This window comes from Lynx canadensis, chromosome C1 (assembly GCF_007474595.2).
Source record: "Lynx canadensis isolate LIC74 chromosome C1, mLynCan4.pri.v2, whole genome shotgun sequence".
NCBI classification, from domain to species: Eukaryota; Metazoa; Chordata; class Mammalia; order Carnivora; family Felidae; genus Lynx; species Lynx canadensis.
In genome coordinates, this window is record NC_044310.1 from 156,729,031 (window position 1) to 156,744,883 (window position 15,853).

General features: G+C 41.8%; 1 protein-coding gene across 2 annotated transcripts in view; it reads right to left on the minus strand.

Moving 5' to 3' along the window:
- The window catches only part of STK39 (serine/threonine kinase 39), a 315,140-nt gene that overhangs the window by 180,703 nt on the left and 118,584 nt on the right, over positions 1 to 15,853 (minus strand). For both annotated transcript variants that reach the window (XM_030323833.1, XM_030323834.1), the window contains exons 9-10: positions 15,619 to 15,667; positions 15,451 to 15,516 (exon numbers count right to left, since the gene is read on the minus strand). In XM_030323833.1, the coding sequence (XP_030179693.1) occupies positions 15,451 to 15,516; positions 15,619 to 15,667 (115 nt within the window). The remainder of the gene's footprint in view (positions 1 to 15,450; positions 15,517 to 15,618; positions 15,668 to 15,853) is intronic.

The following is a 15,853-nucleotide window of genomic DNA, read 5'->3' on the forward strand; positions in this document are numbered from 1 at the left end:
TTTCCGGTCAGCACCAATGAGGTAATCTGTCACGTGGGTCCTCTCCATCCCGCAAAGGAAGATGAGGTAAGCCACCTAGTAAGACCCTCTGCCCTTCCCCCTAAGGGAAGGTGACCTTGCCTAAAACAATCCTTTCTTTGATTTTGCCAATAACCTCTTGCCCCACCCTCTTTCCCATAAAAATCTTCCATTCATAACAACTCCTAAGCATCTCTCTACTTGCTAGATGGAAAGCTGCCTGACTCACGAATTGCTTAATAAAGCCAATTAGGTCTTCAAACATACTCAGCTGAATTTTGGGTTTTAACAGTTCTAACAGATAAATTAACGATATCTGTTAAAAAATACATTAAATGGGGAGCCTTTCTAATTATAACTTTAAAATCCATAAATAAATGAAGAAATCTGGAATCTTACAATGAAAACAGAAATGAATAACACAGTTCTAAATAAACTTGAGTAAATTGAGGTCCTTAAGGAAACGACTAAGCCTGTGAGTGCTGGCGGAGGAGCAAGAACAAACAGTTCTATTTGAAGAACAAGGGTTCGCTTCTGGGGCTCTGTGGAGACAGGAAGAAAGAAGGAAAGCACAAGGTGAAATCACTAACCTCAGACTTTAATTTCCTTAAGAAAATAAAAGACAATCCTCACATGACATTTAAATACTTCCTTAGGCTCACTTGTATAACACACAACTCCTTCCTTATAGAACATTTCCTGAGGCACAATGAGGGAAAGGGAAAGGCAAAAAACACACGAGTGGAATCCCTGTTATATCACAGATGCTGCATAAGGATTTGATATAAACTGTCGCATTTAAACATCACAAAAACCCTCGGCAGGTGGGAAGGTGAGGAGATGGAGTCTCAGAGACGGTGGGAGACTCACCCAAGGTTCAAAGCCAGACAAGGGGCAGTGAGGATATAATCTCAAGGTTATACTTCTTAAAAACATCCTATGTGATGATTCGGAAAAGAAGAAACAAAAAATGGGGTTCCCAACTCTAAAAGCTGTAACTGGTTAAGATCATAAAGGATCTGAACCAGGACACGAGTACATAACAAAATAAAATAAATAGGAATCAAATATAAAAAATTAAAAATAAATAAAAAGGAAAAGCTCAGCACCCAAAATGTTGGGTGCTGTCCTTTGACTGTGACACCGGGCAGGACCAATGCCTGCCACAGCACAGACGGCTGACGTCGGACCTCCATAATGAGCGCTCGAAAACCATGAACTAAGGGATGATGAAAATGGCTGGATCATTTCTCAGGCTGGCAGCTGGTTTATCATTTGTTCTGGACACAGAGACTGCAGTGACAGAATATTGAGCAAAAACACCTCGTAACACTGCACACTCAGCCCCGTCCTCACACACTGAAAATAATTCCTTAACTAAGAACACGCTGCAGAACAGTAGGGCTCCCCATACTTTTCACCACCGATGGCTCTCTCCTAAGTACGTTTAATGGCCCTAAGAGTTCAGGAACCCAAGCTGGGACCTCCATAATAGGCTTCATATCGATCAGCTTTTAGTACATGGTTCATTCTAATCCCTCCTAAAGCTACTGAAAGTCTCAAGGTTGCAAAACTGCCAGAAGACCTGGGATGCTCTCTGCAAAACAGTTAACTGAAGACCTACAAAAAGGGAAAAGAAGATAAATGTATATGGATAACATTTCAATAGCAAAAGTAAATAATAATATTAAATACTGTATGCCAGGCACTGAGCTAAGAATATGCATGTGCGTGTGTGTGTGAGGAATACATTATTGTACAGGTGACAGACCTGAGACTCAGGCCGGGATCTGAAATACAATGCCTACCATTTTAAACATTAGTAAGCCAATATGCATCAATAATTATAACGCATTTACTCTTCGACCAAGCAATTCTATTCCCAGGAACATACCCTAACAAAATAAGTAACACTGGATGCAACAGTGCATTGCACAATGATGTTCATCTCGGTATGGTTAACAGTGAAAAAAATTGGAAACAATCTAAATGTCCAACAAGAAAGAACTGATTAGTCATTCTTATAGAACATCATACAGTCATTAAACCTAACTTAGTAGATTTCTGTTTCTTGACACAAAAAGATGTCACAGGTGGACATGAAAACACAGGGGGAGTCACAGAACAATGAATACAGCACGGTTCCAATTTTGCTTTCTGCAGAAAGCCCTCTTTGACCTGAAAGTGAAGTCTGCTGAGGATGGAGGGGGCTGATACTTCCTATGCAGAGAGGAAAGCAGCCTGTGCAGGATCCTTGGGCAAACAGACACATGGAGAATGGGGGCGCGGGGGTGGAGAATACCGAGAGAAGTCTTAAGGATAAGGAAGGGACTAGACCAGGGCAAGCACTGGAGGCCCAGTTCATGATTCACTTTTCACTCCAGAGGATCAATGAGAAGCCACTGAACCATCTGCATTTCACAGATGAGGCCAGGCAGGGTGGGGGTGGTTAGCTGATGCCCCAGGACACTCTGTAAGCAAGTGGCAGAGCCAGGGTCTAGCTGGGGCCTGTCTGAAGCACCCATGCTTAGACTTACCTTTCAGCACAGACTTTTGTGGATCCCATCTTCCTGACCAAGATTTCCATTTCCTTTTGGGCCTTTTCCACCTCTTTCTAGGCTTCGTCTCTCACTTCCCTCTTCCTACCTCCTACCACTTTCCACAAAGTCACAGAGAAAAGCCCACCTCTCAGCACTTTGCCCTTATCCACCGAGGGAGCCCTTCCAGCTCCTGGATAACACAGGACCCTCCCGGTTCCTCACTAACCGAACTCATCAGCTAACAAAGTGGATGCAACACAGCCAAAACAACTTCAAATGGCCTTTTAAATTTGGATTAAAGACTGTTATTTGAATTTCTTAGCTCTATTACTATTTCATAAGTTGTACAATGACTTCTTTCCTTTCCATATGTGAGAAAAACAATTAAAAGTTATTATATGCTCTTCTAAATGAGTATTTGAATTTGTGAGAAGTAATTTAATGGGGAGCCTAGAAAATCCTGTATCAAAGTACAACTTTAACTGAGCTCTTGAATTTTAATTTGTTTTAAAACTACTTAATTTCAAAGTAAAAAGAAATTACAAAATACATGTATTCTGGCCTTTAAAAAAAAAAACACAATAAAACAATGCATCTTTATTCTATCAATCAAATTTAATTAACATAAAACAAGCACAGCCCCCCCCCCCAGGAACACTGTTGGTTTTTTTTTGTTGTTGTTGTTTTTTTAATGTTTATTTATTTTGGAGAGAGAGAGAGAACATGAGCAGAAGTGGGGCAGAGAGAGAGAGAGAGAGAGAGAGAGAGAGAGAGAGAGAGAGATTGAGAGAAAGACAACCTGACGCAGGCTCCAGGCTCCATGCTGTCAGCACAAAGCCCAATGGGGGGCTCAAACTCACGAACTGTGAGATCATGCCCTGGGCCAAAGTCAGGAGCTCAACCAACTGAGCCACCCAGGTGCCCCTGGGAGCACTGGATTTTTAACGCATGTGTACCATGCCCTCTGCTGGCCTCACCACACCATGAATGACCAGTGTGAGAGGGCAGGGAGGAATGAGGATAAAACGTGTTCCTTTCCCAATACGCACAAAAGTTCCATTACTTTCTATCTCTATCACCTCCCCTTCTCCAAAATGTCATATTCACTTTAAAGATTTCAGGATCATGATCCAAAGAGTTAAGTTTAAACGGTTTCCCTTAAATGCAGGGATACGTAACAGGTAATCCAAAAGTAGTTGAGAGTACTGAAAACTAATTTAAGTCTAGTTTCAAAATATCTTCCTAATTAGACATGGCTTCCAAAGATGGGAAAACTTATGTACATCCCTGGCTGGGAAAAGAAAATGATAACATAGAACATGCTAAAGGCTAGGGACTAAACTTATGCTGGCAAATAACTCAAAGTGGAGGGTGCATAAGTGTTCGATAATAAAATCTAACCGTTCCACTTCATGATAAAGTGGCAAAGGTGAGTCAAGCTAACCGGCTCATCCAAGACTCTCAGCAAGTGGGAGATGACAAAGGATGTTCTACTAAAAGCAGATAATCTCTGGGGCGCCTGGGTGGCTCAGTCGGTTAAGCGGTCGACTTCGGCTCAGGTCATGATCTCGCGGTCCGTGAGTTCGAGCCCCGTGTCGGGCTCTGTGCTGACAGCTCAGAGCCTGGAGCCTGTTTCCGATTCTGTGTCTCCCTCTCTCTGACCCTCCCCCATTCATGCTCTGTCTCTCTCTGTCTCAAAAATAAATAAACGTTAAAAAAAAAAAAAAAAGCAGATAATCTCTGAGTCTTGATTCTAAAATACAAGAAGATAGCACCAGCTGAAAAACTTCAAAACTATTCTCCTTTAAAGCTAAAAGATTAGCTTGGCCTCCCCCTCATGCTCTCACATCAACTCCTATAAAAGCCATCATCGTGACTGCAATCTCGCTTCCTGAACTTCAATTCCAGATGGACTGAGATACTGTCCTGGGTACTGGGGACACAGGAACAAAATGACACTATTCCTGCACCCCAGCAAGGTCAGTCTGGTACAGAAGGCAAATGTGTGAGGAAAGTCACAGCAAACGGCGGTAAGGGCAACCGGGGGATGATGCCCCAGGTACAGAAGCGGCACCGATGAAAAGACTGATGAAACATCTGGATGCTGGGGTGGGGTGGGGGGAATGGGATGAGAAAGCTTCAAACAACAGGTGCTAAATTCGGAAAGATACAAATTCAGGGAGAAGCCTCTTAAACAGAGGGACCAGTACATGTAACTCCACGGAAAACACATGTGGGACTTCAGGAGTGCACTGGTAGAAAAGCTGAAGCAGTAAGTCTGTAAGGATGCGTCAAGGGTGAGGTGGCAAGTGGCGGAAGGAGAGGCTGGAGAGCTGTCCAGACACAGGGAGCCTTGTATGGTCCTCGTCCTACAAGAGAGCGGACCTCATCCCATCAGTAGCAGAAGTGGGAACTTACCCTATAATTGACAAGAAGCCATTGAATGGTTTGAAACCAGAAAGAAGGTACAATCACATTAGGGTTTTGACAAGATCAAAAAAGCATCTGTTAAGTTTTTATACTTGTGTTGCTGCAACTAGAGCCAAATTCCAAATTCCTTTCCACTCTTCATGGTTCATCTACTTTTTAAAAGAAATGGTATGCTAGTATTAGAGTGAGCTGTAAAGGTGAATAAAAGGCAAACCGCCTTAATAGGAGTCAGTACCTCGTACATTATCAGTGACGCTCAGCGAGCCCTAGATGAGCGGGCAGTCAGGGACTTCTCTCAGCCACCATGTATGCCAATTAAGTTTCAAAGTTACCTGATGCACTCAATCTTTGGAAAAAGTTAGCAAATTTCCCAAAGGTAAAAATGAAGCACAAAATGCATGTGAACACGCAGATGTCAAAAATCTAACTGGATGTGAAATAGGGCCACTGATTCTGTCTACTCATTTCCAGTAAAAGGAAACAATCCGTTCTCTACACACTAAAGTTGTACAAACAGTCTCTTTTACAATATTCTCAGAATGTATGTCATTATTTTTAAATTTCCAAAACTGGGTCTCCAAGATCTGTAAAAGTTTTAAAAACTCTCTTAAGCAATTGGTGTCTTTAAAAGACACCTCAATCTTAAAATACAGATGTTCCCCGTGACTGGGGCTGCCAGGATTGGCAAAGCACAATTTCCTCCATGGATCCTTTCTTCTTCTAAGTCAATGTCACCAGAAAGAGACCACTTGCCCAAAATATATACAGTTTTTAATTCAATTTGTCAACAGAACTGAAAGTAAATCATGATGCTTTTTCCCTTTGTTCTTTCCTCTACCCTCACCTCTGCCTAATTCACCCCCAACACAAACACAACCCAAGCTCCTTACAGGCATGATGCCAAAGGAAGAAATCTATAACTGCAGGGTTTCTATAGACTAGTGAACAATTCCTGACTACAGGTTCCTAAATGAACTATTCTGATAGCACCCCCTAGTGACCAAAAGCACTTTTCTGAGCAAATGAACTCTACATTCTGAACTAAAATGCATTTAAAATGTAAAAATAATGCAAATATTAATGAGTTTACACTCTCAGGGATATCTGTCTCAGTTACAGACCCAGTTAAGACAATAATTTTAACCTCTCTGGACAACTTTTCTCAGTATTAAAGTAGGAAAAATAACATCCTCAACCACCACAGTCCTCCTCCCTTTGAGGACGTGAGCTCCTCAGTAAGATACACTACCTATATGTCTGGTTGTTTTTTAAACAAGGGGAAAAGAATCAAAAGTAATAAGAGAACATGCACCATCAGGCCGACCTGAATCAAGAGGAGTATTTTCTGTTAAATCCAAAATACATGATGATAGTTATAGAGGTCTGTTCATTTCTCCTTCACAGTTACCGTATGCTTTGACTCCTTGTTCCCTCTATTTATCTGGCTTTAAGGAGAACTGCAGGAACCAAGGAACTTTCTAGAAACAGTTTGCAACTACCCAGAACTGTACTAAGTTAAACTGTAAAATACTGGAAGATCTTAATCCTGCAGTCAAAACTGAAATTTTTTGTTTTTGACACGAATTACGTAAAATACAAAAGTTAGGTTACTTTGATCTGTTAATAGAAATGTAATTTTAAATGAAAATGGTAATAAGTATTTAAACCTTCGCCCTTCAACCCCCTGTCCAGTAAAACAAAAAACAAACAAAACAAAAGAAAACAAAACACTCCAATTGACTAAGGTGTCTGGAACTCATGGCTCAGTAGGTACCTAACATCCTTTGATTCTTCTACTCCAAGTCTGAGACCTTCAACAAAACCAAAAACTTTTGCTCAGTTTGCCTGCAACAGCCACACAGAACTAAAGCCCTTCACTGCCCTCTACTGGAAAGACTTGGAACAAAATTAAAATCCATCCATCAAGCGTTTGAAATTACCTTACAGTATTTATTCTCTGGTTTCTTGATAATATATAATCTTCAATATCTTATGAATTAGCTATAATATTCCAGGAGATTAAAAAAAGCAATTTTGTAGAAACTCAGAATCATTCTCCCTCTTTACTGATGAAAAGAAGAGTCTAAATGGTAGCAAACTGGGAAGCTGGCTGGCTTTGGACTCCCACTGTATGACAACTCAGTCAAGGTCCAATCTGGGTCTTAATTTTCAGGTCTGCACACTGAACGATCACAAACCAGGTGATATTTATGCTCTTTTACACTCATACTTCAACATATGTATACTCTTTTTCAACCACTCTTAATCTGTCCTGTCACTCAGGACTTCACTGGTTACTACAAGGCGTCAGTGATTGACATAAATGTAAGCCAAGTGCCTAGCGTGGTGCATGAAGGTACACAATACGTACGGATTCCTCGCTCTCCTCTCCCCATGTTCCTGCATCCACCAGCTCCACAACCTCTCTCACTCTGGCAGTGCATATTCCGCGCCCACATCCTAAGGCATCTATTCTCTGCTACTCTTTGAGTACGTCTTGTGCTGCCTACACCATGTTCCCCACTGAAAGGGGAGTTTCACTGCCTGGGCTGTGTCCTTTATCTACTTGCACCTCAGTGCCCATTACTGGTAGCATGGTTGTAACGGCAGCAGCCATTACAGCAGCTGCAGAAACGAGAACAGCAGCAGTGGTACCCGCAGTACGGCAATCAAAAACGTTACAAAAACAATAATGACATTATAATAATAAAACTGTAATAATAAAGCAATATGTGTGATTATAATAATAAAACTCACTATGATTATAACTAGTGCCATTTATTATTTTGTGCCAACCAACCCCTGTGTCACACGCTTCCTACGCCGTACCTGAAAAACACACGTAGGTATCGTTACTCTCATTACTTTCCCCATTTCATGAATGAGAAGCTGAGCTTCTGGCAGGCTGTGACAACTGTTGATGCTACCAAACTCCCACTAGCCAACTCTCTTCCCTTCAGAATCTCCAAAGCCCACTTATCACCTTACTCCCCCCACATCTGCTGAAACCCTGGCAAGCTTCAGAGTCCTACAAGGATGTTTACGGCATCTCCTGGTGCTCAATAATGGCATGTGTTACATTGCCACATGGAAGACTACCTGCTGGGGAGAATGACAAAGGCACCTCCCCTTTTCCTACTTAGACCCTCTCACACTGCCCACCTTCTCCATCTATGTTTCCTTTCTACCCTCTCCCTTCTCTTCTTCCTTCTGAGGTATGATTTGGTGGAAAGAGCACAGAACCAGAAATAAGAACTGCTTCTAATTAGCCGTGTGACTTTGGACAAGTCAGTTCACCTCTCACACTTTCAACTGCAAAGTGTAACGATAATAGCTGCCCAACCTGTTTTCAGGCATGGTTGTTTAGAATACATAAGGAAGCATACGCAGAAGCGATCTAAAAGCTGTAAATGAGTATCGGCTGTGTGTATTTGATTCTCAATATTCTTTGGTTTTCTCTCTCTCTCTCTCTCTCTCTCTCTCTCTCTCTCACACACACACACACACACACACACACACACACACACACACACACACACACACGCACACAGTGCTTCTTTCTCATGGTAGAGAGGATTGGCTGCAGTAAATTTGCTGGCTTTTGCCCACTGCCAGCACCTCGCTGGGGCAGAAAAGAAAACATGAAGATGTGAATAGGCAACAGCAATGAAATAATGGTTGTTGTCCTTCTCCTTCTTTCTTTACTTTTCCATGGGCTTCTTCTCCATCCCATCCAGACCAACAGCAAAAGAAACAACCTTCATCACCCACTTCACCTGCCCAACTCCCAGGACTCCCCTTGCTCCCTATTTCACTGCCTACTTCTAAATTTTCCACCTATGTAGCCACAATAATCATTCCTTATTTACAAGATAGTCACGGCAGCCTGTGTTGGACTGAGCACTCACGACGTGTCAAACACAGTGCTAGACATCCTGCACAGATCGTCTCTCATCGTCACGGCAACACACAGTAAGTGTCCTTGGCTCCATTTGACACACTGGGCTCAGAGAGATGAGCCAGCTCACCCAGTGAAGGACAAAGATCCAGCTACTGCTGCTTCCAGACCAGACACCATTCCTACTCCCTAGCTAAATCTAAACATCACACTCTAGTCAAGTGTTCCTTATGCAAAACATTGGTTAGAAATCACAGGGAATTCTTACCATTAATATCCTATGAATGTACAACCACAGTGGCATAAAGCATAAAGGTTTCCTTGAAAAAAGGCTAAGGACCCTGTACAGTAAGTATGTTCACTTTACCTTTTAATGTTTAATATAATGAAAAAAAAAATGTTATTTCTCCTATTAAGAAGTGATTGTGTTTATTACAGTGAAGAAGCTGGCAGGCGCCACCTTAAACGTGTGACCAAAGTTAACATCACCAGTAAAGGAATAAACCGGCATAAACCGGCATCATGTGACTCTCAACATGCTATGCTGAGAAGAACACAGCATCATTCCAAGGTATTTCTGGAAAAAAATGCATAAACTGAATGTAATCACAAAGAAACGGCAGAAAAAAACCCAACTGAGTGCCATTCTACCCAATAAATGGCCTGTATTCTTCAAAAGTGTGACTGCCAGTAAGAGAAAAGTAAAGTGTATTCCAGATGAAAGGAGACAAAGGTAGACAACAACTATACGATTCTGGACTGGACCCTGGGCCAGATACATGACCAGTGGCAAAACTGGCAAAATCTGTATAAGATCTGAACATTAAGTAATAGCACTGTGTCAATGTTAGCTTCCTGATTTTGATAATTATACCGTTCTGGGGGCGCCTGGGTGGCGCAGTCGGTTAAGCGTCCGACTTCAGCCAGGTCACGATCTCGCGGTCCGTGAGTTCGAGCCCCACGTCGGGCTCTGGGCTGATGGCTCAGAGCCTGGAGCCTGTTTCCGATTCTGTATCTCCCTCTCTCTCTGCCCCTCCCCCGTTCATGCTCTGTCTCTCTCTGTCCCAAAAATAAATAAACGTTGAAAAAAAAATTTAAAGATAAAGGGCATGATGTCTATAACTCTGAAATGTTTCAAAAGAGAGACAGAAAATACAGAAATTTTTTGTGCTATTTTTGTAAATTTTTCTAAGCCCAAAGTTATTTCAAAATGACAAGTAAAACCAGGAAGGACAAATCATGAACACACACTAAGTATTAAATAACTATGAACTGTAACAATTCCTACCCATTTATTTCTAAGCACATGGGAGGATCAGATGAAGTCAACTCCCTGGGTCCTTAATACGAAGCCAAACTTACAGCCTGATACAAGAAATTCTGGGACCCACAAATACCACACTACTTTTTTCAATCCATAATCGTTCCATCCAAATGCAGCAGTGATACATGTCTTTCCTTCCGACAGCGACCAATCATTTGTAACTTCTCAATTTCAAAATTGAGAAAATTCCAATAAAAACCCTCCAGTGATTCCTCTTCCCATAAAAACACGGCAACTGCCACAGAAACAACAGCGTGTGGCGCTTCCCCGACTTCATCCCTTCTCTGGCCAATATGCTTTCTGGTTAAGCAGTTGGCATCTAGTTATCTGTAGAGCTACTAACTCTTTGCCCCTCTCCTGCCATCAGTGGGTTTTAGCTACAGAAGGCGTGAGTCAATGTTCACATCACTAACATAAAGCAGAGACACAAACCAACTCTGACACTTAGATGGTCCTACAGAAAATGCACACAGCCCTAAGCATCAGATTCATTTCTGGCAGAAGGATGTACACTCTTCCCCACACAGTGGAACACCTCACGTTCAAGCATTCAAACCCCTAAAGATGGCTGGAGACAAGCCCCTAAAAAGTCACATGAGAAGGAGTTAATGGCTATGAGGCCTTTTCTTCTCATGCACAAGGATAGGTGAAGAGTTGAAAAGAAATTATAGGTGTACTTAGCCTTGTTCTCATGGGTCATTATTAGTACATTCTCATTTAGAATTCACAGACTATCTTGTGGTCCAGGAACCCCAAATCTCTCATTACCCTTCACCACATGCCTGAAGTCAGACAGAATTTCCATTTCAGAGAAAAATTAGGGTAAACAAAAATCAAGATGATCCCTAAGCAACACTGTCTGTCAGCAAAAAAGAGCCCCAAATGGACCAAATACTATGCCTCCAGGATAAAAACAAATATCCCTAATTTCAGCAATGACCACACACACACATAATCATTTCATGTCACTAAATTACCAGGAAAGCCACACTGATTTTTTTTTTTCTTTCTGATTTAGAGGAATCACTCAGGATGAAGACAAGATCACCTACCCATGGCCCCCGACTAATGCTTCACATTCTGGCCAAACGTGAATGTGACAGGCCTCTACCTCTCTAGTGCCAAAGGACAGCGCTGGTGGGCTCTGTGAGAATAGCTACAACCGGCCCCTTTCTCTTTTAAATATGAGAACTATTCCTGTTTAAAAAAACCCACATATTTAAAAATATCTCTTAATTTTTGTTACTATTAGGGAGGAGAAGCAGAAACTGTTGTTTATGATAACAAATTTCAAATCAACACAGGTTGCCTCAATGTCCAGAACTTGGTCAACAGGCCCAGTTTCCATGTAAACACTGGTAATATCAATGGATTCTCTGTTTCTATTTAAAAAAAAAATAACATTTATTTATTTTTGAGAGAGAGACAGAGAGACAGAGCACGAGTGGGGGAGGGGCAGAGAGAGAGGGAGACACAGAATCCGAAGCAGGCTCCAGGCTCCGAGCTGTCAGCACAGAGCCCGATGCGGGGCTCGAACTCACAAACTGTGAGATCATGACCTGAGCCAAAGGCAGATGCTCAACCGACTGAGCCACCCAGGCTCCCCATGTTTTTTCTATTTTTTAAACAACAAATTGAGGAGACAAAAACCAAAGGACCAACAGCAACAAGTAGCCTCTGAGGAACAAATCTACACCAGGAAACTAGAACATGATCAACCAGGAAAATAAGCAGCTGAGTGAATGTCAATAAAGAGAAGTCCAAAAATGGATGACACAACACGAAAAACTCTCCCATACCAACTTTTACACTGGATACACATAAACACTATAAGAACCTAAGACAAGCAAAGACATCCTACAACAAAGGTTTTCAATGCTCATGATGATTAAAATAATATTTACTTCCAAGCGGCCAAGGCTGCAGGATAAGTTTCAAATAAGGAACAGCATCGTCGCTTACCAACATCATGCACACCAAGGAGAGAGGGAGGTTTGTCTGCTATTAACGGGAATCCCAGGAACAAGTGTATGTCAAGCATTTTAGGTGAATAAAAAAAAAATGGCCTTTCCTTGGTACACTCAAGCATATGTGTTCACTGAGTTAGCAAACATTTGTGGGCACTTGATATGAGCAAGACACGCACTGTGATCGATGTTCTGGTCAGCATACCTGCCATGGAGCCTATGGGCAAGGAGAGGAGTGTAGCTAATAACCAAGGTGCAATTTAAAATGAGAATTAATAGGGGTGGCTGGGTGGCTTAGTCGGTTAAACAACCAACTCTTGATTTCAGTTCAGGTCATGATCTCACACTTCATGAGATCAAGCCCCACATCAGGATCTGTGCTGACAGCTTGGAGTCTGCTTAGTATTCTCTCTCTCCCTCTCTCTCTGCCTGCATGCACACTCTCTCTTTCTCTCTCCCTCTCTCTCAAAATGGATAAATAAACTTTAAAATGAGAATTGTAACATGAAAACAGCAGACTTGATGAAGCTAGAGAGCAAGAATAACATTACTATGGGCCACTCTTTTTTTTTTTTTATTTTTTTAATGTTTATTTATTTTTGAGAGAGACAGACAGACAGACAGACACAGACAGAGTGTGAGCTGGGGAAGGGGCAGAGAGGGGGAGATACAGAATCCGAAGCAGGATCCAGGCTTTGGGCTGTCAGCACAGAGCCTGATGTGGGGCCCGGACTCACATCCCGTGAGATCATGACACAAGCCCAAGTCGGACACCAAACGACTGAGCCACCCAGGCGCCCCACACTCTCTTTTCTATATGATGTTTAAAGAACTAACATATTCTCCCTTTACACTTCTCTGACTCCAAGATGGGCAGCCACTTTCCACCTGAAGGGATGGATGACAAAACAAGCCTGAGAGTTAAGTCTAAAACCCAGAAATAAGTAAATGGCAGAAGACATGCTTGAAATATCACAGGTCCCCAAACTCTAGCTGCTTACTGTTTACGATACATCCAAAATGGGATGTGGAATGCAAAGAACACTAACATGTAATAGATAACTTAAATACTTTTTTAAAAGAAAGAAAATAAAGCCAGAGCCTGGAGAGTTTCTTCACTTTTCCCAAATGACAGACTCTCGAAGGAAAGCATATGTTAGTGCGGAAAGTAGACAGAGTGAGAACTACAGGTGGTTGACTTGAGCTGGAGTTTAGAATGTGAGGCTGGATGTTGAAAGGGTGCCATGAATTCGAGGCTAAGGAGGTTGGCCTCTATTTGATAGGAACTTTATTTTTCACTTATTTGCTCTTGGAGTTATCTTTAATTTGGGGAACCACTTTTAAGCAATTAGGTGACACGATCAGAAAGTTAATCCTGTGGTAACGTCTAAGAAGGAATAGAAAGGAGGAAGACAGGGAGGACAGGGAAAAGGGAGGTCTCAAACACAAAAATAATCCCAGTGTCCTGAGGTTGGGTAACTCAGGCAGAAACACAGAACACAAGAAGATTAGGTTTGGGAGGGGAGGAAAACCACTGTACCTGAGAGGTCGGCAGGCCACCTGACAGGGAGGGACTGGGGGGTGTGAAGCTAAATAAAGCTCTGGAGAGAAAATACACCTGGCAAACTCCCTCTTGAGGGAACAGCTACAGGATGAGACCAGAAAAAAACAGTGAAAACCAGCAGAGACCAACAAAAATGTTCGCTGAGGACCTCACAAATGGAACAAGCCAATGGCTCCCTAACAGTGTTTTTCAACTCAACACTTTAGATGCCTGATCAAAAGCCTCATGCTGGGACCACCTAGGTGGCTCAGTCGGTTACTCTGCCCCTCCCATGCTCATGTGTGTGCACGTGTGCATGGCCTCTCTCTCTCTCTCTCAAAACGAATAAATAAACTTAAAAAAAATTTTTTTAAAAGCCCCATGCTAAGATCCCACACCCCAGAGAGAATCCTGCTGGTCCCAGGGAGGAAGTTGCACACCTACACAGAGTGGGTCGTTTCTTTTTTATTTTTTTTAATTTATTTTAGAGAGAGAGAGAGCATGTGAGCAGAGGAGGGGGGTGGCGGGGGAGGGACAGAGAGAGAGAGAGAGAGAGAGAGAATCCCAAGCAGACTCCATGCTTGGCATGGAGCCTGATGGGGGGCTCGAGTCCATGACCCTGGGATCATGACCTGAGCCAAAATCAAGAGACAGTAGCTCAACCAACTGAGCTACCCAGGCACCCCCGCTCCTTTTTTTTTTTTTTTCCCAGAGTGGGTCATTTCTTAAAATCTATTTTTAAATCTGTTTCAAATAATTTTAAGGCATCCACTAAATGTACTTCTTACTGAGCCTTTAGGAAAGGCAACGTCTGGAATGCAACATTCAGAGTTACTTCACCGAGGCATGATGAGATCCAATCTCGAACGCATATTCCTCTGCCAGTTTTATTTCAGAGCATATACCTCAGATTCATATCGGCTTTTCCTATAACTATTAACCATAAAGGGAGGGGGAGGAACCTTCCTTTCTAAATCTGTGATTATATAAATACTTTAAATTATAAATATCTAACATAATTTTAAAACCAAATTAAACCAAACCAGAGGTTAAATTTTGTTAGGTTTCATACCATAATGAAATCAGTAATTACAAAAAAAATAAAACTCTGGATAAATACGTAAATAAATACACTCACACATACACACCATTTTAAAAATCTAAAACCAAGAATGGGAACTTTTGCAGGTAATCATTAACATAATTCAGTTAACATCAGGTAAACTACAAGAGGGGCCAGGGTCTTTGATGAGGAAAGAACCAATATTCCAGATACTCAAGATAACCATTAAATTTGTAAATAAAATCGGATTAAAAATAAGATAACCATTGAAAACAGATTTTGATTTTCGTTTTCATCATTTCAAGCTGCTTCAAAATGACTGCCCCCTCTTCTATAAAATCCAAAAGAAAGATATTCAAGGATCTTTCACCTCTCCAATGTTCATACCTCATCACAATCCCCTCCCTCCCCTCCGACCTTCTTTAAGCAAAGCTGAAAAACGGAAAGTACGAAATCATTCAAGTTTCACACTGTTTCCACAAATGCATTCACAACAAGCCAGAGATAGCCAAAAGGCAAAATGCAGCTATATGAGGAATTGCTAATCAGATAGCCTCTAAATAACACATCCTGAGTATGTGGCAATGTTTTTCTTATTTGTCTGTGGGCTTCATATCCCCGGGTGGGGAGGAGCCCATGCTGGGTCACAAAGACTATTGATGCTTACCTTTTTGGCTCTTTGGGCTATGTCTGGTGTTCTTGTAAGCAGCTTTTCAATCAGGTACTCTCTGTTCTGCAAAATAAATATTCCCAACAGTTTAACACCAAATATCACACATAGAAATTCATAGCGATTTCAAAATAGCAGATTTACGTGGGGTTTTAAGCATGTTACCTTGGCTTTCTGGAAGAATTTGCATTTTAAAAGTTCTGCTGCTGTGGGCCTGAAAGATCAATAATAAATTAAAGTTGAAACAATGACCACTCAATAAATACACTGCCGTGATGAAACAACTGAATCCCAGAATGTTTCTGGAAAACCAGTTTCAGGAATAGCAAAACCAGAAAACAAATTAATCATAAGCTGGCACCAAATCAAACAGTGCCGATTTTCCAGTTCTTTCCACTCT